This window comes from Mauremys mutica, chromosome 1 (assembly GCF_020497125.1).
Source record: "Mauremys mutica isolate MM-2020 ecotype Southern chromosome 1, ASM2049712v1, whole genome shotgun sequence".
NCBI lineage: Eukaryota > Metazoa > Chordata > Testudines > Geoemydidae > Mauremys > Mauremys mutica.
Genome location: NC_059072.1, coordinates 119,669,631 through 119,695,570, shown reverse-complemented (window position 1 = coordinate 119,695,570; position 25,940 = coordinate 119,669,631). Strand labels below are relative to the sequence as shown.

At 43.2% G+C, this 25,940-nt stretch overlaps 1 protein-coding gene across 2 annotated transcripts in view; it reads right to left on the bottom strand.

The window, feature by feature from the left end:
- Nucleotides 1–25,940, bottom strand: part of BCAT1 (branched chain amino acid transaminase 1) — a 98,197-nt gene that overhangs the window by 22,866 nt on the left and 49,391 nt on the right. The window contains exons 3-7 of one of the 2 annotated variants that reach the window (XM_045005281.1): nt 11,467–11,667; nt 10,342–10,398; nt 8,455–8,565; nt 6,145–6,264; nt 1,058–1,221 (exon numbers count right to left, since the gene is read on the bottom strand). In XM_045005281.1, coding sequence (XP_044861216.1) covers nt 1,058–1,221; nt 6,145–6,264; nt 8,455–8,565; nt 10,342–10,398; nt 11,467–11,667 — 653 coding nt within the window. The remainder of the gene's footprint in view (nt 1–1,057; nt 1,222–6,144; nt 6,265–8,454; nt 8,566–10,341; nt 10,399–11,466; nt 11,668–25,940) is intronic. The other variant, XM_045005371.1, reaches the window with a different exon arrangement.

Sequence of the window (25,940 nt, the reverse complement as noted above, 5' to 3'; positions counted from 1 at the left end):
TCATGAAAGTGTTAGGTTTGTACAAGCAAAGCGGCTAACAGATTACGCAGTGAAGGCCACAGCACTTCAAGTTTTCTGCTTCTACACATAAACTAGCTTTAAGCCATAAACTTGAAGCAGTTCAATAGGAGACAGGGGATTCCCCTAGCCATACAGGCGCCTTCCCTCCCCTTAGCTCTCATTGGCTGTTGCTGTTGTCTGATGTGTAACTCTTTATCCAGTGGATTTGCTGACAGAAATCCAGTCAGAAGAGATTTAAATGTTTGGATTTTTAACTTTGGTTTTCTTTATAACTGTATATTTCAGACACGTACACACAAATTTGCAAGATTTTAGGAAAAACAAGTTGCACACTTTGATAAAAGGAGGCAGAAAATCACGAGGCACTAAGTGAACACTTTAAACTGGGATTAATTTTAACGTCAACATTTACTGACAATTACCACACTTGGGCAACTCTATCTGGTAACTCTAGGTAAATGTTGACTTTAAACAGTGACTAAGGAGCTCAAACTTCCATATACTTTTTTCCCCCAAAAAATAAGACAGGACAGAAGTTTCTCTCAGTCCCTGCCTCTTTGCAAATTCCCTTATTCCAAACTTTTGCCCTCGTTCTCAAAACTTTTCATAGTGTGACAACTTAACACAGAAATTGTCTCTTGGACACCTTCTGTTCCATTTTCTGACAGAACAACAGCAACTGCTCACATGGAGAAACAACATTAGAAAAGCATTTGACTTATCTTTATTTTAGCAGCTGGAATCATGAAGAGACAGCTCCACAGTCCCATGCAGCTCATTATGGACTACCAGTGGTCCACAAACCACAGTTTAACAACCTTGGCCTTAGTTTATCTATGCAAGGTAAACAGATCGGCAGTCTGCCACTTTGTAGCCCATTTTGACTGGAGGTGAGATACCTCTTTTCTGGAAATGCCTTTGTTATTATTTTTGATTTGCAACATTTAATAATACAGCATCATAGCTAGGATTTTACTGAAAGGAAAAAAATCCAACAGTTGAGCTATGTAATTAATGCATAATCAGGCTCTCTTACCCTCCCAATTTGCAGTCCCCCGTTCCTCCTTTCCAGGCTCTTACATATTTGGGATCTGCCCATAAGGATATTGGATTAAAGCTTCCGCTTGCAAAGTATGGGCCCACAGGACTCAGTATAACATACAGCAGGGCTTTAGTTGGCTTCTTGATTCCAAGAGAAGGCTGCACAATAAAAGAAACACACATCAGTTTTGCTCTGTTTAAAGGAAAGGAGCCTTCGAAGGGGTGAACTGTTGGACCTCATGAGGAAGCATCAAGGACTGGAGCCAAGAACGCCTCCAGGTGACAGCGGAGGTCATTGTCCTGGCTGTCGAGTCAGCTGCATCCAGAGCTGCCTGGAGAGAAGTCCTGCCCACACTCTTACCCTCTTCCAAGAGGACAGTGAACTCCTGCCTTGAATATTGGGGCTGGGAGTCTTTAAATTTAGCCATGGAATCCCAAAGACAACCAAAGCTTGCTGGTTAGAGAAAGTAGTTGAAGGCTACCCGTCAAATAAACCTTTCTTCTGAAACAGTCCAGTTTCTTGGTGGCTTTTTGTTTAGGGGTAGTGCTTGACTGACCCTGCCTGCCTGTAATTTTGTAATGTTAGTAAGTTTAAAGTGATAGGAGCCACATAATAACCTACTTGCAAGAATTCAGAAGTTTATTCAAAGGACATATTAATGGCTGTCATATATATATGAAGAACCATATTATTATTATCATCTATCTATAGAGTATCTATACAATCCCTTTACAGGCTCCTTCCTCCTTGAGAGCTTGCCTCTCATACACGGAGCCATCATCATCAGGGGTGAAGAGTTTGCTCCCAGGCAAAGTCTGAAATCTGTAGAAAGTGCCACTGCTTGTCCACATGGTATTTGGCAGACCACTAGACTGGATTGAGTGAACCATGCTTAAACTGGCTGTGTGGAAGCAGTTACTATGACATTATTTTTTTTTGGACCTCTGTATGTAACAGGAAGACAGATAGAAACTTGCCTAACAGACTGGAATATGGGATCAAGAGGATCTCTGGGGCTAGATTCTATGCACAACAGAACCCTGACCACAGAATCTAGTGTGTGCAGCAGCCTGGCTGAGAACAGGTACCCCATGTAGTATGTCAGGAGCCAGGTGTTTGCTGCTTCCAAGTAAATAGGTCTGTTGAGGCCAACTTATTGCTTAAGGATCTAAACAATGAGGGGGGGATGGGGATCCTCACTGAGCACACAGATTAGCCAGCTAAGTGATTTACAGTCTTCTTATCCTGGGTTTTCTGGTTCAGGTATATACCTACCACAGCAGAGTCGTTTGACTGGGTCTTTTTCCCTACTAGAATCCCCCTGAAACTGTCCATCTTGAGATTTCTCTTTGGTTTTAGGGAAGATTGCTTTCACAGTGCCATCTGCGGCCCTGCATGAGCTCCCCACCCAAACAGACTGGCATTTGTGGTTACCACACTACAGAACAGGTCAATTCAACAAGTCTCATTGGATGAATGAGCTTTCTGAAGCCTCCCAGGTGAGCAGTACATTGATATGAAGAGGAACTAGAACAGTTTTAACCAGACTGATACTATCATGAGCAACATTTATCAGTAGCACCTGAACCATTCAAAACTGCAGGTGATCCCAGGGGAGCACTGCAGGATTGCAAGAGGCAGAAACTGCAACATCCAGCACCCTGAAGTCCCAGACCAAAGCCTTCATGGTCCTCAGGAATGAGAGGAAGACTTGTCTGCAAATGCAACCCTAGACAAGACCCTGACTGTTGTCAGAAGACGCTTGTCTTGATTCATAAGAAGATACAGTTTCTGAAACCAGTCCAGGGTTTTAGCTACAACTAACTGAATTTCTATCTTCTTTCCCCAAAGACTAATCAGTCACCCAAATCAGGAGTGACAGCTACTTCCTGATTTTTAAGATGGGTGGCCATGACACAAATTAATGTTGTAAAAACATTAGAGGCCTAGGAGCAGGGCACAATACTGTATGTGAGAACCACTAAACCAAATCTTGGGGTTCTGCTGAGGCCCTGGAACCATTGGCATATTCAGATATATACCCTTCAGGTCCCTTGAGGTCTTTTTTGATTTCTCACTAGACCTTAGCCAAAGAAAAAAAGATAGCAGCATCAGGGCCTTAGTTAACTAAGTGGCAGCAGGTGTAGACCCTAAGAGGATAGCACTAGAAAACAAGGAGTCCTGTTGTTTACCTTTTGTAAGTCAGAGCAATTTTTCTGCTTGATATGGGTAAAGGCCCAATCAGTGTGGACTAACCTGAAACAATAAGGGCACTTTACTTGCCTAATGAAGCCCCACGTTGAAGAACCTCTGAAAATCACTATAGCAAATCCCACTTCATATTAATACTTTGCAGTTACTGCAGGAAGATCATTTCATTGAGGGTCTGCAAGGGCTTTACAAACATTAAGTTAACAAAGCCCCAACACCTTTGTGAGGCAGCTAAGTCTTACAAAGACTATGTACAGATGGGGAATTGAAATGAAATGACTTGCCCGAGGGCAGACAGGAAATCAGTGGCAGAGCTGGGAACAGGAATCACACCCTGGTTCCTAGTCCTATAATCTAGCCAGTAAGCCTTAAAGTTTTCCCTCTTGAGAGCTTACAAGAAACTAAAGTGTTCATAAGAATCAACTCCCTGTATCCAAAATGTTTTACTGACATTGTAGATTTGCTTCAATCACATCCGCAAGCAATTTGTGTATATGCATACACATAGTCCTCCAGGGGAGCTGCAGTGGAGGTGAAGTTCATCCATGAATGAGGAAAAATTCACCCATGAGAGAGTAGCACTTGGGGCTCCTCCAGAGGGGAAGAACTTTAAATTATCTTTTGGTCTTTAATTACCTTGCCAGTGGGAGACCATGAAATTCAGTCATTGAATTAGCATGTATATCTCCCATAGCCTTTTCTCTCAATTACTTTTCAAATTTTCAGTGCACACATTACTGTGTAACTAGCTAGTCTCCTTTTCCTACAAAACCTCAACTGAAATATACTACATAGAAAAAAAAAAGTTAAAATCATTCACACAGACTATGTGAAAAATTATCTTAATCTAATGATCTGAACAAGTATATCCACTAGATGGTGCTGTGCTCAATGTAAATGAGCTGTAGTAAAATGAAACTCTACAGAGTGGAGCATTTCCTAGGTAAATCGGTGTGCTAATGGCAAAGAGAATTTAACAGTCGCAGGCAGGCAATCATTGGAAAATGGTTTGTACTAAACACTCAAAGATTTTTCCCATCACTGAAATTGGCTTATATGTTCTGCTAGCTGTATAATTTTCACTTGAAGTTATAAAGATAACACTATTTTTACTGGCAGCCAAACAGTCTGCTTTACTGTTTCTGCTACAATTATAATTCTATAGTTTATCACACTTTGACCAGCCTACCACTTGGCAGCAACCTGTGGGGAACCCACAAAAGAGACCATGATTTGTTAGCAAACTTCTGATTCCTCTTTGAATTGGTGAAATCTGGATGCATTTATGCTCCAGCAGCAGGAGTGAGCACAAACCTACTAGCCAATCTGTAGTAGAAAAGCAGGACAGGGAAGGAATACTGTGATTAGTGACTATACAGAGGCATGATGGGGAAGGGTGGTATATGGATGGAATTCTTGGAATGATGAGTATGTATACAAACACAAAAAAGGTACGTGCAAATACATGAGAGATTATACTGTGGAATCGCTTTAAATGTGCCAGACTTAAAACTGCCATAGGGTCATTGAATGAACAAAAAAAATCCAACCACAACAGTGCTTCTAAATTAGTGGCCAAAAGGTCATTGGTTTAATACATATAATACAAAATACAAACATACAACAAACAACACGCACATGAGACTATAGAACAGATATTGCCAAGGGGATAGCAACTTCTCAAATCATTCTTAAAAAGCAAAAGACGTTAGTTTTTTCTTGATTATCCAGATAGTCAAGTTACATTAGTTCTTCTGTTGGCAGACTAAGAAAAAGAGGCTGATGACTGAATGGGTGTTGAAGACTGAACTGTCTCGTCACCCTGAGAGATCTTCACTCCAGGATGTGGGTGAGGCATACAAGCTTGTGCTGATGCTGTCCATATTACATATGTTCTATGTCAGGAGTTCTCAAACTGGGGGTCGGGACCCCTCAGGGGGTCGCAAGGTTATAACATGTGTGGTCACGAGCTGTCAGCCTCCACCCCAAACCACACTTTGCCTCCAGCATGTATAATGGTGTTAAATACATTAAAAAGTGTTTTTAATTTATAAGGGGGTCGTGCTCAGAGGCTTGCTATGTGAAAGGGGTCACCAGTACAAAAGTTTGAGAACCACTGTTCTATGAATAAATAAAGGACTTCTGTCCAGGCCAGGCCAGCACCTTTCTTGACCACTAAATTCACTTTAAATGAATTTAGGAAGAAAAAAGAATAGATGCCATTTGACTTGTATTGTGGGGGAGTTAAGCAATAAGATTCCACTGAAGCCAAATGTGGTTAATCTATTTTCTAACATGCTACTTTTGAAAGCAATCATTTACATACCAGAGACAGGAAAAAAAAGTAAAATATAGTTAACCAAGCAAGACCTGTCATTCATAAAACTCACTAATGCATTCACTAGTGCATTATGGGTACTGTGCACTCTTCTGGCAATGCAAAGATGCCATAAACCAGCTTTGATTGGCCTGTTAAACCAAATGTATAGAAACTGTACATGGCCAGAGAGACACAAATCAGCCACAGAATACTGGTGAATATATCCCAATGCCTCAAAATAAAAAAATCTGTATAGAATGTTTATTATGAGTTGTATTACAGCAGGGTCTACAGGCCTCAGTCGAGATCAGGGCCCCATTGTGATGGGCACTGTACAAACATAAGGGACAGTCTCTGCCCTGAAGAGCTTACAATCACTGCTCTAGCCTAAGTGTCAAAATATGGTTTCCACTCCGGCTGTAGAAAGAGAATTAAATGCTTTAGTCTCCTTGCCATGGCCTATTACACAGTATGGATTTCAAGAGGTTAAGATAAGAACAAAGCAATGAAAACATATATAAAACTCAGAAGAAAAAAGTTTTTTCCACACCTCTGTTCCAATTAAAGTAGGGCGGATATAAAGGCTTGCAGACGTAGAGTGCGGGACCCACTCTTTTTCCACTTCCACAAGCTTCCGGATGCACTCTAATAGCTCCTCCTTGTCAAAACACTGAAGAAAAAAAAAAGAAAAGAAAAGAAAAGAAAAAAGAAAGTTATGGAAACATTCTAATGCAGAGGTAGGCAAACTATGGCCTGCAGGCCACATCCGGCCCACGGGACTGTCCTGCCTGGTCCCCAAGCTCCTGGCCCGGGAGGCTCGCCCTCAGCCCCTCCCCTGCAGCCTGACATCACTCGCTCCATCGCCAGCGCAGTGCTCTGGGTGGCAGGGCTGTGAGCTCCTGGGGCAGTGCAGCTGCAGAGCCGGGCCTGACCTGGTGCTCTGAGCTGTGTGTGGTGGCAGCGTGGCCCGGCTCCAGCCAGGCAGCGCGGCTGTAATGCCACCAGCACTCCAGGCAGCGCAGTAAGGGGGTACGGAGTGGAGGGATTGGATAGAGGGCAGGGGAGTTTGGGGTGGTGGTCGGGGGTGGGGTATGGATAGGGGTCAGGGCGGTTGGGGTGGGGGGAACAGGGGGTTGAATGGGGAAGAGGTCCCAGGGGGCAGTCAGGAAGGAGGGGGGTTGGATGGGGTGGCATGGGGCAGTCAGGGGACAGGGATGGGGCAGGGGTCCCGGGGGAAGGGAGGCATCAGGGAAAAGGGGGGTTGGATGGGGCAGGAGTCCGGGGGGGGGTGGGGGACAGCTAGAAGGTTAGGGGCCGGGCCACGACCCCCTCCCCTAACCGGCCCTTCATACAATTTATGAAACCCGAAGCAGCCCTCAGGCCAAAAAGTTTGTCCACCACTGTTCTAATGGGAACTTTTAATCATGATGAAGAAAGTGTTTGCAGGCTATAAAAGTCCACGATTCTAACATCACCCTTGGTGTGTAATAAGATACAAGGGAAAAGGCCATGTTATTTCAAGTGCCAAGAAATGAGCTGTCTTAAGATCCTTAATGATATTGTGAAATATATTTCACAAACACAAATAAAGAACCAGTAGGATTACTCACCTCCAATTCTGTTGTACAAAGCACACTGTAAAGAACTCAGTGTATGCATGGGCAATCCCTTAACTTTCAGGGTCACACAGGGTTTAAAGCCAGAAGGGACCACCGGATCACCTAGTCTGACCTGTATAACACAGGCCACTAAACCCGCACAGTTCCCTCTGCATTGAGCCCAGTAATCTGGATTAGACTAAAATATTACAGCCCTCAGGAGACAATACTATTGTGTGCCATAGGCAGAAAAAAGGAGGCACCAAGGTGTACCAATGTCCAAGGCCCCTCAATGGCAGTGAGATATACCTGGATGATCCTAGCAGTTTGTTCCCAGAGCTTGGACAGGAATTTAAGGCCTGTGAATTTTCAGAGCATTGTGGATAATGAGGAACATTTCACTACAGAATTCCTACATACAATATTACCATAACAAGCATGGCAGGGAACACACAGGCCAGGGTGCAACTATCTTGCCCTGCTAAAGCTTGCCCTGCCCAGCCCAAGCTCATCAGCATGGTGATAAACTTGGGGTACCAAGCGGCTACAGGACTTGACTAAGGTCACAAAGCAAGTCAGCAGCAGAGACAAAAAACAGAACTCTGACCTTGAAGACTTAGCCACTGGAAACAATGGGTTAAATTCTACCTGTGCAAGTCCATGGACTTCCATAACGGTAAGAGAGAGTACAATTTGGCCCACTGTCTGTCTATAAATGTTGAGAAGGATGTGTGTATTATATGCCTTCAGCTTTTACAGGACTGATTAATCCCCTGAACTTTAATTTCCATCAGTGGGGAAGGGGAGCTGGGAGAGATGGAGAAAATGAACCTCCATCTTAGTGCCAGTGGATCTAGCACAGAGGTTCTAAAACTATTTTTTGCCAGGCCCCCCTTTGAAAATATTTCAGGCTGTGATGACCCTTCCCCCTACCCACCCCTGGCCCACTGCTGCCGCCCAGCTCCAAAGGCAGCGCAGAAGTAAGGGTGGCAATACTGCAACCTTCTACAATAGTCCTGCGACCCACTATTGGGTGCGGACCCTCAGTTTGAGAAACACTGATCTAGCAGAAGAGTTCATTTCACCAGCTCCCTACAATGACCCCTACACCATGACAAGACTCCTAACAAGATTTAAAGGGAAGTACTGTATTTTCTTTGTAGTCAGCAAGGGTTTACAACTCCTGAGCACTTCAAAGCCTCACACCCTAAAAATAAAAATACTTTCCTAACCCAAGGAAAGGACAGGTTTCAGTTACATACTGGCAGTGTTGCTCGCGCCGCCGACCGCACCATCCTGTCCATGTTGAGCGTTGGACGGAACAGGCGGATTTTACCATCCACTCCTCGATAAGCCTTCATTCCTTCAAACAGCTACCAACCCAAAAGGAGAAAGAAGCCAAATGAAAATTGGAGCCTGGTTATCCCATATCCACCAATACAAAAATAAAACATGCCCTTTGGAAGTAACAGAGCTCAGCACTTTCATAAACACTTTACATCTTCAAAGTACTGCATGAATTCTAACTAATTAATCTTTGTGGCACCCCTGTGAGGTAGATAAGTATTATTACTCCCATGTTACTACATGTTAGTATAGTTGTCTACACTACAAATACATCTGTCCCAGGGGACTTGGTGATAATGTCATTATCCTGAGCTGGTTCCAACAGTTAAAATGTGTAGCATGGGTGAGACTTTATGATACCTTCATACCCTGACTAATACCTAGGACTGATCCCAAATACCATCTTCCCTTATGGAAAAGTCCTATAGAATTTAATAAGGTATGATACATTTTCTTTAGGGCTCCACCTGATATGTGCCTATGCTGAAGGAAAACCAAGGAAGCCTGTTACAATCCTTTGATCCTGTTATCAACTGGCCCTGGCAGTAGTTAGAGCAGCTGAGGCTTGCTCCATCTGTCTCCCAACACACCCCTATGTGGGGAGATGGGGTGAAATGGGTGGAGGACACAGGTGGCACAGAAGTCAGCTACCTCAGCTTTATGCCAGAAGAAGAATTCAAGAATTCTTATGGCCAGAATCCAGCTACTTTGAACCATAAGAACAGATGGAGAATCTAGCTCATAGTTTTTTGGACCATCCTTTAGAATGTAACAGAAAACTATATCTGACCGAACAGTTCTAAAAACATAGCGAAACAATTCAATTCTTTAAGTTCTATGAGTTGTTTTTAGAGTAGTTTCTATAGAACCTGAATGGTTTCATCCCTATTACATTCTACAGCACTTTTCCATAAGGGTTAGCAATACAGGACCATCAAAGGCTTTAATGCAGCTTCCAGGACACAGTGAGGTCTTGTTCACACCACAAATTTTTATTGTGTCATAACTGGGTCACAGGACAACCCAGCTGTAGTATAAACAGAGCCTCAGTGATTTTCAGTTAAGTGGCAGAGCCATGATTAGAACTCAGGGCTTCTTGCTTCTCAACACCGGTCTCGGTGCTGTGGACCATGCCAGCTTCCATTTCATTAAAACTTCTTGCACATATTTAAAAGGAAACCATCCCACAACAAAATTTGACACTGTAACAAGAGAACAAAATGCACCTCTAATAAGTCACGGCATTGTTGATGATATAGGAACTTTAATAGGATTTTGTACTGGACTAGCAATCAGCTAATACCATAATTTTCTTATTGTGCCAATTGTGGTTATTACAAAACAGCTGTTTTCCCCAATATCCATTTACAGAATGTTTTATGAGAGAAAGAGGAAGGAATGTTAGTCTAAGATACGATCAATGGTTTCAGAGAAGCAAGAATCACATCATTATTGCAACATAAAGATTGCTCAAGCCTTTAAATCTTTTTCTCCATGGATGGATGCTTGTCATTTCAGAGCACAGAAAACCTTTCTACTTGTAAAGAGAGAGTACCTGCAGTGTGTTCTGGGAATGCCCAGCTCTAATAAAAGCAACGGCTGTAATTGCTTGCTGGTTTTTATACCATTTGCTGCTGCAAACCATTGCAGGGCTGCAAATGTGTGCACACTATATCATCTGGCATCTGTAAGTCACAGGAGCTGGATCCAGAGGCTAGCAGATCCAGGATATCACAGTGTATCATGGAGGGCAAGGAGAAGGGAGGGGGGAATGCCAAATTCATCATTTTTAATATACCCACTGTGTATTCATTGAGCCACACCATTGGGACCAGATTCTCCTCTGTCTCTCCTCTTGGCTAGAGGAAACGTGATGCAACAAAAGTAAAAAAGAATAAAAAATGGAAAAAAATAAGAGCATATTCATATTAGCAATGATTTCAGACTGGGCCAGAGGCCTAGCATTAAAGCAATATGCTACTATGAGTGAAACATACATTTGGGACTCCAGCGTGGTTTCTTGCTCCCTGGGCTGATCAAGAGCCGTATTTAGCCGCCCTCAGCCACAGGGACCTGTAATCATAACACAGATCCTTGAAGGTTAGTTATCTGAATGGAAAAAACGGGGTAGCCTTGTGGCTCAGAGGAGTCTCCCAGGCAAAAAAAGAAAAAGCCACGAGCCTATTTCTCTTCTTTTACACCAGTGTAACACCAATGAATTCATTGGAGTCACTCCTGATTTATGCTGAAGTTGAAGGAGAATCAGGCCAATGTTCTCACTGTATTTCCTAGATAGCTCAATGCGTCCCTATTGATGCTCTGACACAGACGAGAGTTTAGCACAAGCCGCTCCAATAGCACAGAAAAGGCAGCTTTAGACAGCTAAGCATTTTTGAAAACTATTAACCACGCTGGCTTCCGGCTGTTAACATTTCACTTCCTTATGGGCAACTCCTTGTTGCTATTTGGTCTCTGCTCTAATACATTTATTTTTAATCTTATAAGATTGTCTGAGAACTAGTCAACAAGTGGGAATTAAAAACAAGAATCTGCCTAGTGTGTCCTGCAATTCAAGCTGTGGATCTTTACTGCATTCTGTCAGTTTTTCAGTATGCATGCCCAGCCCCCAAATTAATACCATCAACTTTCCTAGAGTCTCATACAGACCATTTCAGTGTCACACTAGAGTACGAAGCAGGGTGAGCTGGAAAACGTGAGCCAGGTTTTGCTCTGAGTTAATCAAATGTAAATCAAAACTAACTTCACCAAAGCCAATGGAGTTACTCTGGAGTGACACCAGTGTTAACTCAGCACATTAAGTCAGTACTAACTAACTAAGACAGTAACAGTACTTAGAATGTACTACGACATGATGTTTTCAAAAGCTAGTAAAGAAAAGGTAATTTCCTAATCCATTTGGTACTCACTTCCACAGCATACTGGAAAGATGATGAAGCTGGATGTAATGAAAGGTTCTCAAGAGGCCTAATATAAGGTTTCTCCCATCCTGAAGTCAAAGACCATTCGACTGTCAGCATGTTGTCTGTGAAAACAGTTCCGAACACCAAACCACTGGGGTCTGGTTTTTCCTTGAAAGTGGTAGCTGGGTTAATAATTAAGTCTGCAGCCTGGAAGAAACATAAAACAAAGATGTATGAGTATTTAAAAATAAAGGTTTCAGAGTAGCAGCTGTGTTAGTCTGTATCCACAAAAAGAATTAACCTCTTAGAGTTGGTAGGACAACTCCCACCTTTTCATGTTCTCTGTATATGCATATATATCCTCACTATAAGTTCCAGTCTACGCATCCGATGAAGTGGGCTATAGCCCATGAAAGCTTATACTCAAATTTGTTAGTCTCTAAGGTGCCACAAGTACTCCTGTTCTTTTAAAAATAAAATAATTCAAAATCAGAATAAAAGTGCTTATGCATCAGTGACCACAGAACTATAAATAGGCGAGGGAGAATTCAATGTTTTGTTTTACAATTTTGACAGATATCAATGTTTAATTTTAACTTTTTCTATTTTTATCTTTTAACAGTTGTTTATATTTTAACATTTTAACAGTTGTGGGAAATTATGGGTGGGGGAGTCAGACAGTAATCATTTAATGACGGAAACTAAAATTCAAAAATCTTCCTACAAGGTCACATTTCCAGGATACTTCATATAAGGGAAGACTGTGACTTGACATAGGCAAGTAAGGTACATTTTTGCTCCCTGCATCATGGTGGAGGGTGTGGGAGAGTAGAGCAGGATCTGAGGGGCTGCTACTCCCCTCGCATACACAGATGGGCAGGAGTGGCTGGAGCAGAGCGGGACATGGGCAGAGCCTTGCCTCTACTCCCCTCCTCACCTTCTCATAACATGCTGACCAGCACAGCTCAGCTGGCTCAGGGGAAAGTAATCTGTCAGAAAAGGATTGTCACTCTGAGTCATACTGCCTCCCTGGCACAGCTATGCACTGCTCTTTACTCACGGCTCCAAGTAAAGTGTCACTCTTTTATTTGATACTTAAAAATACTGTGCAATTAAATCACAAATGCGCTAAGGCAGAAATCGTTCAGCACCAGCCATCATGGATTCTGCAGAGGACTTGACTTTTCAGACTTAGGAACACACATTTTCCAAAGGAAGAGGAATTTTTGGTCTTAGTCTTTTGAAAAAGTCTCTCTTTAAACAATCTGATTTTTCAGGAAGCCTTTACTAAACAATGGCCTATTTTAGTCTTCTTTTTGCATAATGTATTTGATGTAAAATGAACGGTGAGTCAAAGCACATGAAGAGCCAGAAGTTTTCAACCATCAGAAGACTTATCTAGGTATTACAGTGCATTAGTTTGACTGTACTAATATAACAATTACAGTTCTCTTTGTAGGAACTTTTAGCCTGCAGACAGTGAACACTTTAAAGGTAATAGCTCTGCTTAAATATTCCATGAAACCAAGAAAGGATTCTACTGAAAACCTATTACCAACTAACCATGAAAAAGATATCACCAAAAGCTGTACATCAAAATAAAAACCAATATTTTGAAACCTGGGTGCCTAAAACTAGCTATCTATATATAGATCCTTATTTCTAGAAAACACTTAAGCACAACCTTAACTTCAGCACTTTGGCTAACCGTTGATGTCAATGGGTCTTATCATGTACTCAATACATGTATCATGTATTTGAGTACTCTTTGCTTTTCTGAATCAGAGCCTTAGGTATCCTAAATTATATAATTTTCAAAAGGTGCTGAGCACCTGCAGCTGCCACCAAAATCAACAGCAGGTCAGTATTTCTAAAAGCTAGGCCTCTTATTTAGGTGGTTAAATTTAAATTTGTACACTTCATTTTAAGCTCCTGGATTTCAAAAATTTTAGCCAGAGCTTTTGGCGGGGATAAATACTTAGTTTTTTTTCATATGGGAGTTGATTGTACTTGAATAATGTATCTTATTTTAAAAGATGTTATACTGAAAGGTGCTAATGGCTACTATTGGGATGGGGGAGGGAACAAGGGGCGGGAGAGGGTTCTTGATCCAATACCAATCACAGGTCTCGTTTTAAAGCCAACAACTGTGCCAAGCGCTCTCTTTAAGGCTCAAGAGAAGGAGCAAATCAAACCCATTTATGTAGTAAAGACAGCTGCAAAAATGGAGGATACCATCCAAAGCATTAGGGTGAGAACTAAGCTGTGTGGGACTGAGGGGTTTCTCTGGTTGCAAATGCTGGGGCTATGAGACTGGGCTGCAGGCTGTGCGTATTGGAGGCAGAGAGTCTGTAGAAGGAATTGTGTGGGTGGTCCTGAAAGGAAGCAAAGACAGAGCTTCTTTGGGCACAGAGCATGCTGGAGGGGTAACTGAGCAGGGTAACTGCCTGCTTCTGTTTGTTTCTATTGTGTTCAGGGAAACAGGCCTTTGTGCAGAATTTTTGTAAATAAAATATAAACAACACTAAGATACCTGACTCCTCACTGATTCCTCATCTCAACAGAAACAGTCCTGCAAGGCCCCAAATATTGGCTAATGGCTCAGGCCAAAGTGTCAACAATAATTAAACAGGCAAACGAAAGGCAGATTTAGTGGGCCTCATAATCTCTGATGTGAAAACTTAAATGGGATAAATTAAAATATATGTAGTTTGACATCTACTGCTGTCTGTCCTTTCCTTAAGAATCTCTCTCACCCAACCACTTTCTGTTAATTTCTCTTCCTTTTTCCTCTTTGTTTCTTCTGTGCTTGACACCAAACTACTGTGGTGATACCTAGATACCACACTGACTGGATTGAAACACACACAAGAACAACTGTGAAAGATGCCACACTGACAACACTGCAAACAGAAGTCTCCTGTTTTCCCACAGAAGAGGCACAACACATGCAAGTGTAGAGCAAGTGTCCCCGTGCCCTTCAGTGTGCCCTGCCTCTGAAATGGAGAGCCCAGCATTAGGGGTGGGAAAAGCAAACTTCAGTGTCTATCCTTGGCCCCTCTCTTCAGACTGCCAATATGGGTGGCAGTTACAATGGTGGTTTGTGTTAATTAATGCTCTCACGCATTTCTCAACACTTCTGCCTGCCAACGTGGGAGCACTGCTGGGAAAGTCACACAAGAGGGAAAGGAAGTTATTTTTATTACTTGTATTGTGGTAACATTCAAAAAACCTGATCAGGGCCACACGGTACAAACATTGGCATGGAACTAGATATGCTGGATTCTACCCTCATCAGATCCGAGTATCTCCCTCCGACTTCAACAGAATTTATTTGCATCCAGCAGTGGCAGAATATTGTCTCAAGAGTCTTGACTCTTAGTTCCATCCTCTAACCACTGGATCCAACCATGGTAGCATGATTTAGGGGACTGGAAGCCAGGGCACGAGGGTTCTGTTCCTGGTTCTGCCATCGGCATGCTGGGTAACCCACTTCACTTCTATGCTTCTGTTTCCCTTCCCATCGTACTATGTATTTAGAAGAGATCACAAGCTCTCTGGCAGAGACTGTCATTAGGTGTTTGGAGAGTGCCTAGTATAATAGGGTTCTGATCTCAATGGGTGCCTCTAGAACAGGAATGGGGAACCACGGCCAATGGGAGCTTCAGGGAAGGTACCCGCAAGTGAGGGGAGTGCCCAGAGCCCTCCCCCGCCCAGGGGCCACTGGGACGTGGTGCCGGCCACCTCTGGGAGTGGCTCCAGGCCAGGGCAGGCAGGGAGCCCACCTTAGCCCCGCTGTGCACCACTGCCACCCCAGAGTCGCTCCAGGTAAGTGACGCCGGGCCAGAGCCTGCACCCTGAATCCCTCCTGCACTCCAACCCCCTGCCCTTAGCCCCCTCCTGCACTCTGCACCTAACCCCCTGCCCTGAACTCCCGCCGCACCCTTCCTGCACCTCAACCCCCAGCCCTGAGCTCCCTGCCACAACCCGCAGCCTTACTCCTTAGCCCCTTCCTGCACACCACACCCCCTCCCACTCCGCACGCCAACCACCTTCCCCAGCCCTACATTCATGGCCCTGCATGCAATTTCCCCACCCAGATGTGGCCCTTGGGCCAAAAAGTTTGCCCACCCCTGCTCTAGAATAATGCAAATATTAAGCATAAACAAAATACAGCAAGTCAAAACAGATCTGTCAGTTGTGACTCAATAAATAGATAGAAACTTACTGCCAGTGTACGTTCAATGGATAACTAATTGCATATGCACCAGTGATAGCTTTTCAAATGTCATAAAGCCTCCCTTATCTCTTTATATTCATTCCCATTTTGATTTAAAGCGAAGCCTGAGGCTCGAGAACGGAGAGTGAGCCATGAGGCAATGAGACTGAAGAAAGAAGAAAATGCAGTGCTCTTACGTGAAAAAGGAAAGTGTCTCCTAAGTCATGCCAGAAAAAAATCTGCAAAAACCTCAGCTGATCTACACAACTTAGCTTGCAGACAGGATTTCTGAATGTCCACCAGCACACACACCTGGTGCTACAGCTTGCTCTATTTTGTCTCACAGGATAGGAATCTGAGCTGAATATACTCTGGGTAATATTAATAAATAAAATAAATGTCAAAGCAGAGGGGACTTAAACCTATGGATCCAGTTGGAACTGTGGGTGGAGAAGAGGGGAGTGGCAGCTCTGGGGCTTGTTCGCCTCTTCTCCCAGACCCTGAGGAAGCTCCACTGCAATCAAGCTATGCTTGGAGGTGGGGCTGGAGAGGTGGGCAGGACTAAAGGAGGGAGAAAGAACTTCTGTCTACAGGTTTTGCTTCCCCATTCTCCCTCAAGGTTAACTAACATTAACTCAGGCTCCAAGCCTCTCAGAGGCAGAAGAGGCCAGAGCAGCGGTGTGGAGAGGTGGGTCTGCGACAGGATTGGAGGCTCCCTTTCCTGTGGATCTTGGCAATGAGTGGTGTTGGGGAGCCATACGCATGCCTCCCCAAACTTCTCCTGCTTTTGGACAAGATTTCAAGGAAACTTCCCAATTCATCAGAGCATTTAAGCACAAGCCTAACTTGAAGCACCTAAGTAGTCTCATTGACTTCAGTGGGACATTCTTAGGGTTAATCACATGCTTAAGTATTTTGATGGATCAGGGCATGATTCGAAGCCCACAAAGTCAATGTGACTCTTTCCCTTGACTTCAGCGAACTTTGGATCGGGTCCTAGAGGAGGCAAAGTTAGCGGAATCGACAGGCTCTTTGATGCCCCACCCTGGAGTTCCTCTTCAGGAGGGCACAGGTTGGACCAATTACCCTTGTAATTTGGCCCTGAATCATTATCCTTTTGCTCTTCCACTCTCAGACTTGCAGTGAATTTTTCTTTATATAAGAAAGAGGAAAAGTTATTTTTTCTGGATCTTAGAGAAAAATTTCTACCTGAGGATTAACAGAGCAAGTCTTCTTTTTAACAGCCAGCAGCGTTTTCTTATATAGCAAAAAAATCACAGCAAGGTAATCTCTTATTTATCAATCAGGTGTTAGACAGGCCCTTTGAAGCGTTACCTGCCTCTCAAAAATGTAATTAAAAAAAACCTATCATAGCAAAAACGATGGGGGTTTCAAAATAATACACCTTAATAAGCAGAACAAATATCTGACCAGAAACTGGGAAGAACAATGCAGTGACACTTCTGGTCATTTTAACCACATGTACCTTGCCCATTGAAAGTGCATCTAGCCAATTCCTGTATATTAAGAAGCACCAACACCTTAGAATGCTTGGCAATCACATAAACCACTCATTCTGTAGCATCCCCAACCCCTCGTAATGTAAGTCTGTTCAGTAAATACCCATATGCAAACAAATGCTTGGGCAAAACTCTTATGCCCTGCAGTATGCTCTGAAAAGAAAGAAACTCTACTTCTAGCAGATCTGAAAAATAGCAAATTATCCCCAAGTATCATGACTTTTTAAAAAAGTATTATACATTCTGCAAATGCAATGGGTCAAATTCATCCCTCAGTTACATCCTCACCGAGACCAAGTTTGGCCCAATATCATGTGACTGTATTACATTTAAATCTCTCTATATAGCCATATTTTAAAGGATTATTTTTGTAATGGAATATTTTATTAAACTAATTACACAATATGATTAACAATTAGTATCAAATGCCTGTTTTTAAAAACTTATCTGCCCGCTGGACTGATTGATTAATGTAATTTTTAATGCTGTGCTGTCCTTTGCCTTACAGCTACTGTATTGCTGCACTGAAGCATAAACATCATGTTCCATTTTTAGAAAGTGTTTGCCTGGAAGAAGGTTTGATTCTAACACAAACTGAGGGCATACATTGGCCTGTGACACACAATTGGAATACAGAGAAATCTGTAATACTTCAGTGCTAGATCTCACTGTATAGTAATATAATATTTTGGATTTATTTAGCATCATTCACCTGAGGACTTCAACACTTTCAAATTGACAAATTTCTTGATAAAGCCTCAACCACTTGAGAGGCACCTTGTTACTATAGGTATTCACACATATGGAAACTGAGGCACAAAGGCTTGTGTGTCAAAAATTTCTAACATGTCTAAAGTTAGACATTTATATCCATAAAGTTAGCCACTTAAAGCAGCAGCAGCAGCCTGATTTTCAGAAGAGCTGATTTCATCAAGAGCTGGAAGTGCTTAGCACATATGAAAATAAGGTCACCTATTCAGGTGCCTACCTTCAGGCAAACGAGTTTGAAATTTCCAGCCCGCGGGACCCTCCTGCCTGGCCCCTGAGCCCTCGGCCCCTCCCCTGCTGTTCCTCCTCCCCCGCAACCTCAGCTTACTGCGCCACCGGCAGGTGGCAGGGCTGCGAGCTCCTGGGGCAGCGCAGCTGCAGAGCCATGGCCTGACCCGGTGCTCTGTGCTGCGCGGTGGCACGGCTGCTTGTCCTGGTACTCTGGATGGCACATCTGTAGTACTGCCAGCCACCAGTGCTCCAGGCAGTGCGGTAAGGGGGCAGGGGAGTTCAGGGTGGTGGTCAGGGGGCGGGGGTGTGAATAGGGGTCAGAGCGGTCAAAGGGTGGGGAACAGGGTGGTTAAATGGGGGCAGGGGTACCGGGGGGCAGTCAGGAAGGAGGCGGGGTGGATGGGGTAGCGGGGGGCAGTCAGGGGCAGAGGTTCCGGGGGCAGTCAGGGAGAAGGGGTGGTTGGATGGGCCAGAGGTCCAGGGGCGGGCAGTCAGGAATGAGAGGAGAGGTTGGATGGAGCGGCAGGGAGTAGTCAGGGGCGGAGGTCCAGGGGCGGTCAGGGAACAGGGAGTGGTGGATGGGGCAGGAAGCAGGGGAGGTTGGATAGGGGGCGTTGGCCGGGCCACACCAGGCTGTTTGGGGAGGCACAGCCTCCCCTAATCAACCCTCCATAGAATTTTGGAAACCCAATGTGGCCCTCAGGCCAAAAAGTTTGCCCGCCCCTGGTGTTGGAGCTACTAGTACAAGGACACAGCTGAGAAAAAGCCAGATGCCTACTGCTACTGCAACAGCCGCTTATCATGATTCCATTGAATGACTGCAGGCAACAGCAAAGCCGGAGATTTGCTTTCGTTATTTAAATTTACAATATTAATGACCTTTTAAATTGTAAAAATAACCAAACAATGTTTACGGTTATTGATTTGTGTGTGTGCACATGCACATGCTGAACAGTTTAGGCTTTTGATTGTCAGATAATTCAAACTTTCTTAAGAGGCCATATACACCTCCATCTATGGGCTCTATTCAGCAGCAGGGGAAAAGTTCCCTTATATAGCACAAAAGTCTGCAAAATATCTTGTGCATCTGGGCAGGGTTAATTCATACATTGATGACAAATGAATTTTACATGAATGAGTAACTCTGCTGTAAGAATATACTTATGGGCTTGAACCTGACAATCAAAGGTCTTGTCTATGATGGATTTTTTTCCTTAAAGCTTCCCATTATTGCAGCGCTATCAATGATGGAAGCTGTAGTGCAGACAAGATGCCCCAGCAGCTGCCAGCATTTGTACTACAGTGTCACCTAGATCTGTTCTGGGGAAGGTTAGAAAACATTGTGGTTCAAATACCAGCACCTTGTCTAGCCTCCCACTCCCCTGTTGCTACCACTAGAACTGCATGATGGGAAATTTTAGGGGGAAAAAAATCTAGTGTAGACAAAGCCAAAGGTTTCAAGTGAGAATATTTTTGCAAGTTTTTAAAATAGGCTACTTTTATGTTCTGAGAGTTAAAAAGTTGGTTTGGGACACTTTTTTGCCATTAATTGAATTTTTAAAACAATGATCTAAAACAGAGAGAGAAGGTATTTCAGATCTGCAAAATCTGTTCATAATGTACACAGGCCTCTTACATATTTTATAATAGTACAAACTGCACAGATAGCATTGCCAGAAGCTGAGAATAGGCGACAGGGGATGGATCACTTGATGATTACCTGTTTGGTCATTGGTCAATGAAGTACTTATAGCCCATACTGTGTGTTCTATAGAGAGAAATTTATTACTATTTATTATTTGTATTGCACTAGCACTCAGGGCCTCAATCAGGGGCTAGGTCAGGGGCGGGCAAGCTACAGCCTGCAGGCCAGATCCGACCCGTGAGCCATTTTAAGCCGGCCCACGAGCTCCTGCTGGGGAGCAGGGTCAGGGGCCGCGCCACACGGCACAGCCCTGCTCCAGCAATCCAGCCGGGGCCAGGGGCCACCCTTTGCATCTCCTGGAAGCCACGGCATGGCCCCGTTCCAAGGGTCAGGGGCTGCTCCACACATAGGAGCCAGAGAAGGGACATGCCACTGCTTCCAGGAGCCATTTGAGGTAAGTGCCACTCGGAGCCTGAACCTCTGAGCCTCTCCCCATGCCCCAAACCCCTGCCCCAGTCCTGAGCCCCCTCCTGCTCTCCAAAGCCTTCAATCCCAGTACGGAGCACCCTCCTGCACCCCAAACCTTTCATCCCCAACCCCACCCCAGAGCCCGCACCCCAGCCCTGATCCCACTCCGAACCTCTCGGTCCCAGCCCAGAGCACCCTCCTACACTCCAAACTCCTCATTCCCAGCCCCACCCCAGAGCCCTCACCCCCTCCTGCACCCCAACCTCAATTTTTTGAGCATTCATGGCCCGCCACACAATTTCTATTCCCCGATGTGGCCCTCAGGCCAAAAAGTTTGCCCACCCCTGTTGTATAGGCCCCGACTCCAGGGCTGGAGCTGCAGGCACCAACTTTCCAGCGTGCCAGAGGGTGCTCACTGCTCAACCCCTGGCTCTGCTACAAGCCCTGCCCCCACTCCACCCTTTCCTGCCCTGAGCCTACCATGTCCTCGCTCCTCCCCTCCCCTCCCCCGCCTTCAGCATGCCACAAAACAACTGATTGGGAGTGTGGGGAGGGAGGGAGGCGCTGATCAGTGGGGATGCTGGTGAGCAGGGGGCACTGAGAGTGGCAGGGAAAGCTGATGGGGGGCTGCTGACGTATTACTGTGGCTCTTTAGCAATGTACATTGGTAAATTCTGGCTCCTTCTCAGGCTAAGGTTGGCCACCCCTGCACTAGTTCATCCTGCCAACCTTCCAATGAACCATTGGATTTGGACAAATAATGTATGACAAGAGTGCAACTAGAATTCATTACTATCAACAGTATTGCATTGAAGTCTCCTGTGAATACATAATGATGAAGTATATAATGTGACAAAGTTCCTCCTCTACCTTGGTGGTTCCTGCGCTTATTGGTGGATTTGCTCGCCTCACAGATTCACTCTGTGGGTCTGGAAACAGCCCAGAGACCTTCCCCTCTGGTAGAAGGGAAGGTCAATTCCTCTTGTGTTTGATCAGGAGTTGGGAGATTTGGGGGAACCCGGGCCCACCCTCTACTCCAGGTTCCAGCCCAGGGCCTTGTGGACTGTAGCTGTCTAGAGTGCCTCCTGGTACAGCCACACGACAGCTACAACTCCCTGGGATACTTCCCCATGGCCTCCTCCCAACACCTTCTTTATCCTCACCACCAGACCTTCCTCCTGATGTCTGATAACTCTTGTACTTCTTAGTCCTCCAGCAGTATGCCTACTCACTCTCAGGGTTGATCAACGAGATACGGTGAGTGCTGCGATTACAGAAAAGTGTGATGCAAGATGCAACATTTAAGGTATCACAAACAAGTATATTGCAAAAAAATGTTTTTGTTTATTGATATATTAAGATATCACAAGATATATTAACCACTTACGCTCATTTCTCACACGGGCTCCTGTTACTGGTACATGTGTTCATTTGTACATGCTCCCGTACCACTCTGGAGGACTTATTTTATATGTTATCTGTTCAATGGTCCTTTGGTAGCGTTGTTTATAATTTTTAATTTACTGAAAAAGTCACGTGCAGCAGGCTTATAAATACACAGTAAACATTTTTGCATAAATTAGGAGTGATTTTTGTGATATATCCAGAGTGATTGGAAAATGTCCAACACAACGTTGGTGGTGAATCCTTAGGTCATTTTAAGAAAAAACGTTTCAGTGAACACGTGTCCTAAATTCTTCCTAAGGGAGCTACAGTCCCTTCAAGGAAGTGATGAAAATTTAATTGCTGATTAATATCTCAGAAACACTTTATATTAAAGTAATGAAATTATGTCTGTATCTTAGCATTAGTATGTGCTACCATATTGCATTATCCAAAATCATTTAAACCATTTTTATTTCATATTTCAAGAAAGGCTTGTCGTCGACTGCCCCTGGCTACAAGCGGTAATATTATGTTCCATAATAAGTTAATAATTTTTTATTATTTATTATTATGTTTGAAATTTATGGTTCCAAAGTTGAAAAATAAGTAAAATTGTTTGTATCATTCTAAGCATCTAAGCAGATTAAAATTTTTAAACAGTTTTCTCGGAAATGGTTAATTATACAAAATAAATTAAGAGTACCATTTTAATGCATATTTTAGCATTAAATTATATTCCAGGGTCGTATCTGTTAAACAGTTGAAGATTTAAAAAATATTAAATAAAATTGGCCCAGTCCCCCCAGTTCATGACACCTGTAGTTTAAGTAATTGTATCTGAAAGACGTTATATGATAGAACGTTGGAAATAATCTTTAACGGGAAAGCGGATTAAAAGAGCAAGCACAGTCCTTTTAGTAAAGAACAAATTTTCAGAAATGTATAATGTTTCCAGCCTGATGAAGGAAAAACATATTGTTGAAAATTTGCTCTCTTTACTAAAAGGACTGTGTTTGCAATTTGAATCCGCTTTCCCATTAAAGTTTATTTTCAACCTTGTAACGTGTAGCCTCGTTACTTCCCAACAATTAATGTTGTAGAACAGCAATAGCATGTACTAACACTATGGCACATACCAAATGTAATCGATATATCTATATTAAAGCGTTTTTGATTAATTAATTAAAAACTTGGGAAATATTTCCAATATTTTACCGCAAAGTTTCATAAGAAAAACTAACCTGCAATTTATAAATAAAAAATTATATTAATTATGTATATTAAAAATACTTCTTACTTCATTAAAACTGCAAGAAACATGTTAAAATATACTTTAATAATAATTTTGTGTAAAAAGAAAATGTGATCATTTTTGTCCAGAAAATCTAAAATAACAAGAGAACTCAAGTTAACAAAAGCTGAATGGGACAAAGTGAAGAACCTGCGAGACCTCTTGGCAAAGCCAAACCAAACATCCATGAATCTTCAAGCTATCGATGTAACCCTGGGAGTTTTAATGAAGGAATGGTGAAAACTGTCAAAATTCTTGCAAGAAAATGGTGGACAAATTGCAGAAGGAATTCTATCCTCCATGCAGAAATGCCAAGAGAAGCTTTTTGACAATATTCATTTCCTCGCTGGAGTTTATGTTGACCCACGGTATTGGATTCTTCTGACCTCGAGGGAAATACCAAAAAGGCAAAGGAAGGCTCCTTGATATTGCTCGACGACTTGAAAAACAAAATCTCTTGCTACATTTGAACTTGGCAAAAGAGGTTGAAGAAAACGAAACACAACAAAAGGAGTCATCAACAATTGAATTTGCAGTTTCGGAAAGTTCACATCCTTCAGAAATAGCAGGCTGTTCTCAAACTTCTGTCTCCACTCTGAACTTGTTCGAGCGTCCATCCCTGAGAATTTTAACCATCACGGGGAAATGGAGATAATTCAAGCATCAATTCTTCAGAAGATGACGACTTCGAAAAGGAATTGGATAAACAAGAAAGACACCGGCAAGTTTCCGCAATTCATAATTGTAATGAAGCATTATTTATAGAAACTTTCAGGAAGATTGTGAGGTGATGGAGTCTATTGGTAGGCTAAACGTTAAGTCTGTTTTTGAGGCCATTCACAACTACTCACACTGCATTCAGGCTGCCTCTAGAATTGCTTCGAGCATGCCAACAACTCAAGCTAGTGTAGAGCAACTGTTTTCAGCTTTAAAGTAAATTTTAAAATGATTTGTGGCAGACTATGAAAGAAGACTTGATTGCTGCAATAATTTTTTACAGAATGAATTATGAATTATTCTAGTTTGTATCATTGTTGATGACATTTAAATTGTTTTAAAAGTCTGAATAAAAATGTTTTTTCAAAATTACAGTATGCACTTTATTTATTTAAAAATTAATTTGAGTTGGAGCAGAGCTGGAGCAGTCACTATTGGTGCTGGAGTGGAGCTGGAGCAGAGCAATTCAAAATTTTGATTGATCCAAATCTGGGATTGGTGCTAAGCAAGAAACCTTAAAAACAATTATTCACATTGAGAAAATCATCAAAGAGATGGAAAACAAAAGGGTTTTTCCAAAAATCTCAACCTCTTCGCTGTATGATGCTCACCCTCTCTTAAAGGTCAAGTTCCCAGGTAAAATAAACTAAAACAAAGCATCACTCTCCTTCTCCGACAGATTAATCCAAGAAAAATCACTTTCCCTAGTTGTTTTTCCAGTTTCTTCCATTTATCTTGGCTCAGATCTGTTATTTGTTGGAGACAATTAGTCTTTCTCCTTTTACCTTTTCACCTCCTCCACTTGAAAAGCCACAGAACTTTAGATAATGGTTACATATATACCATCAATGGCTCCACTGCAGTTAGAGAACTCCATTTGCTGAAAGCCTGCAATTATTTCAGGGACATCATCCACCGTCACCACAAGTGGATCAACCACAGCAAAAATTGCATGGAAGAACCATGTTGTTGTCTTGTCAACACTGAACTGACCAGCCACAGATCTGTAACAATCTGGGGTAGCTGGCTTCCAGAGGGCAATAGCAACCTACTTCTGGACTGATATGGCCCTTTTCATCCTTGTATCCTGGTGCTGAAAGGCCGAAGTGAGCTCCTCACACAGCTTCTGGAAACTGGCCTTTTTTATATGGAATTTGTGGCCTACTGCTGGTCATCCCATGTTTGCATGATGTTTGCATCCCATGTCTGTGCTTGTGGGTCTGATCCAGAATCACTGGGCAGCACAGAGAGACTCATCAGCCATTAAAAACTGCATCAGCACTCCTCTAGCCCTGCATCTAGCTTGTGCACTCCCCTTAAGAAAGCTCACTGCTCTTTCTCCCGGCACCAAGCTACTGCCAAAATGTCCACCTCCATTTCTTCCCGCTGCCAAAATGAGAGGTGCATGAGTGCCAACATCTGGTACAGGTAGATCATTGCTCCAAGCTGGATCCATGCCTTGCCACCAGTTGGAATGAAGACAGTGGTTACAAATCTGGAGGATGCTAAGATAGATGTGGTTCACTTTAATGGGTGGCTGGGTTCATACTACTTCCGTGCAGGATCCCCAGAAGGGACAGGCAAGTTCTCACACAAAATATGTCAGGAGCCCAGCTGCAGAGAGGGGGTTAAAGCCAAAAGACAGTCTCCACTAGTGTCATGCTGAAGGGCCAGGGTCAGAGTCAGTGAGCCATCCCGACTCAGAATCCCAATGGATTTGCTGAGGCTGGGATAGTGGAGCGGGGGCAGCAAAAGGGGCTAGGAGCACGACATAGGGACCTGGAATTCAAAGCCAGGAGTGAGGTGAGGTATCAGGAAATGCAACAGGGTTACTCCTGGGGGAATTCTGTGCCAATTTTTTTTTTAAAATTCTATGCATAATATTTTAAAATTGTGCATATTTTAATTGTCAAAATAACACAATAAAATAACACCAGTTTCAATTATTTTGGTAATTTATTTCAAAATACCTGTCAGCACATATGTCTGTAACAATACAGACAACAAAAAAGATTCAGGAAATGATTTCTAGCAAATAGATTCCTTACTAGGCATAATAATACAGAAGTCTGAGTAATAATTCATTTAAACTACAATATAGAAATGTATTTCCCACACCCCTCAGAACCAGTGCAATGGTTTGGGGGGGCCAGGGGTAATGCAGGAGCTGAGGGAGAGGGAAGTAATTGCTGAGAAGGAGCCTGGGAGTGAATCAGGTGGGTCGTTGGGTATGGG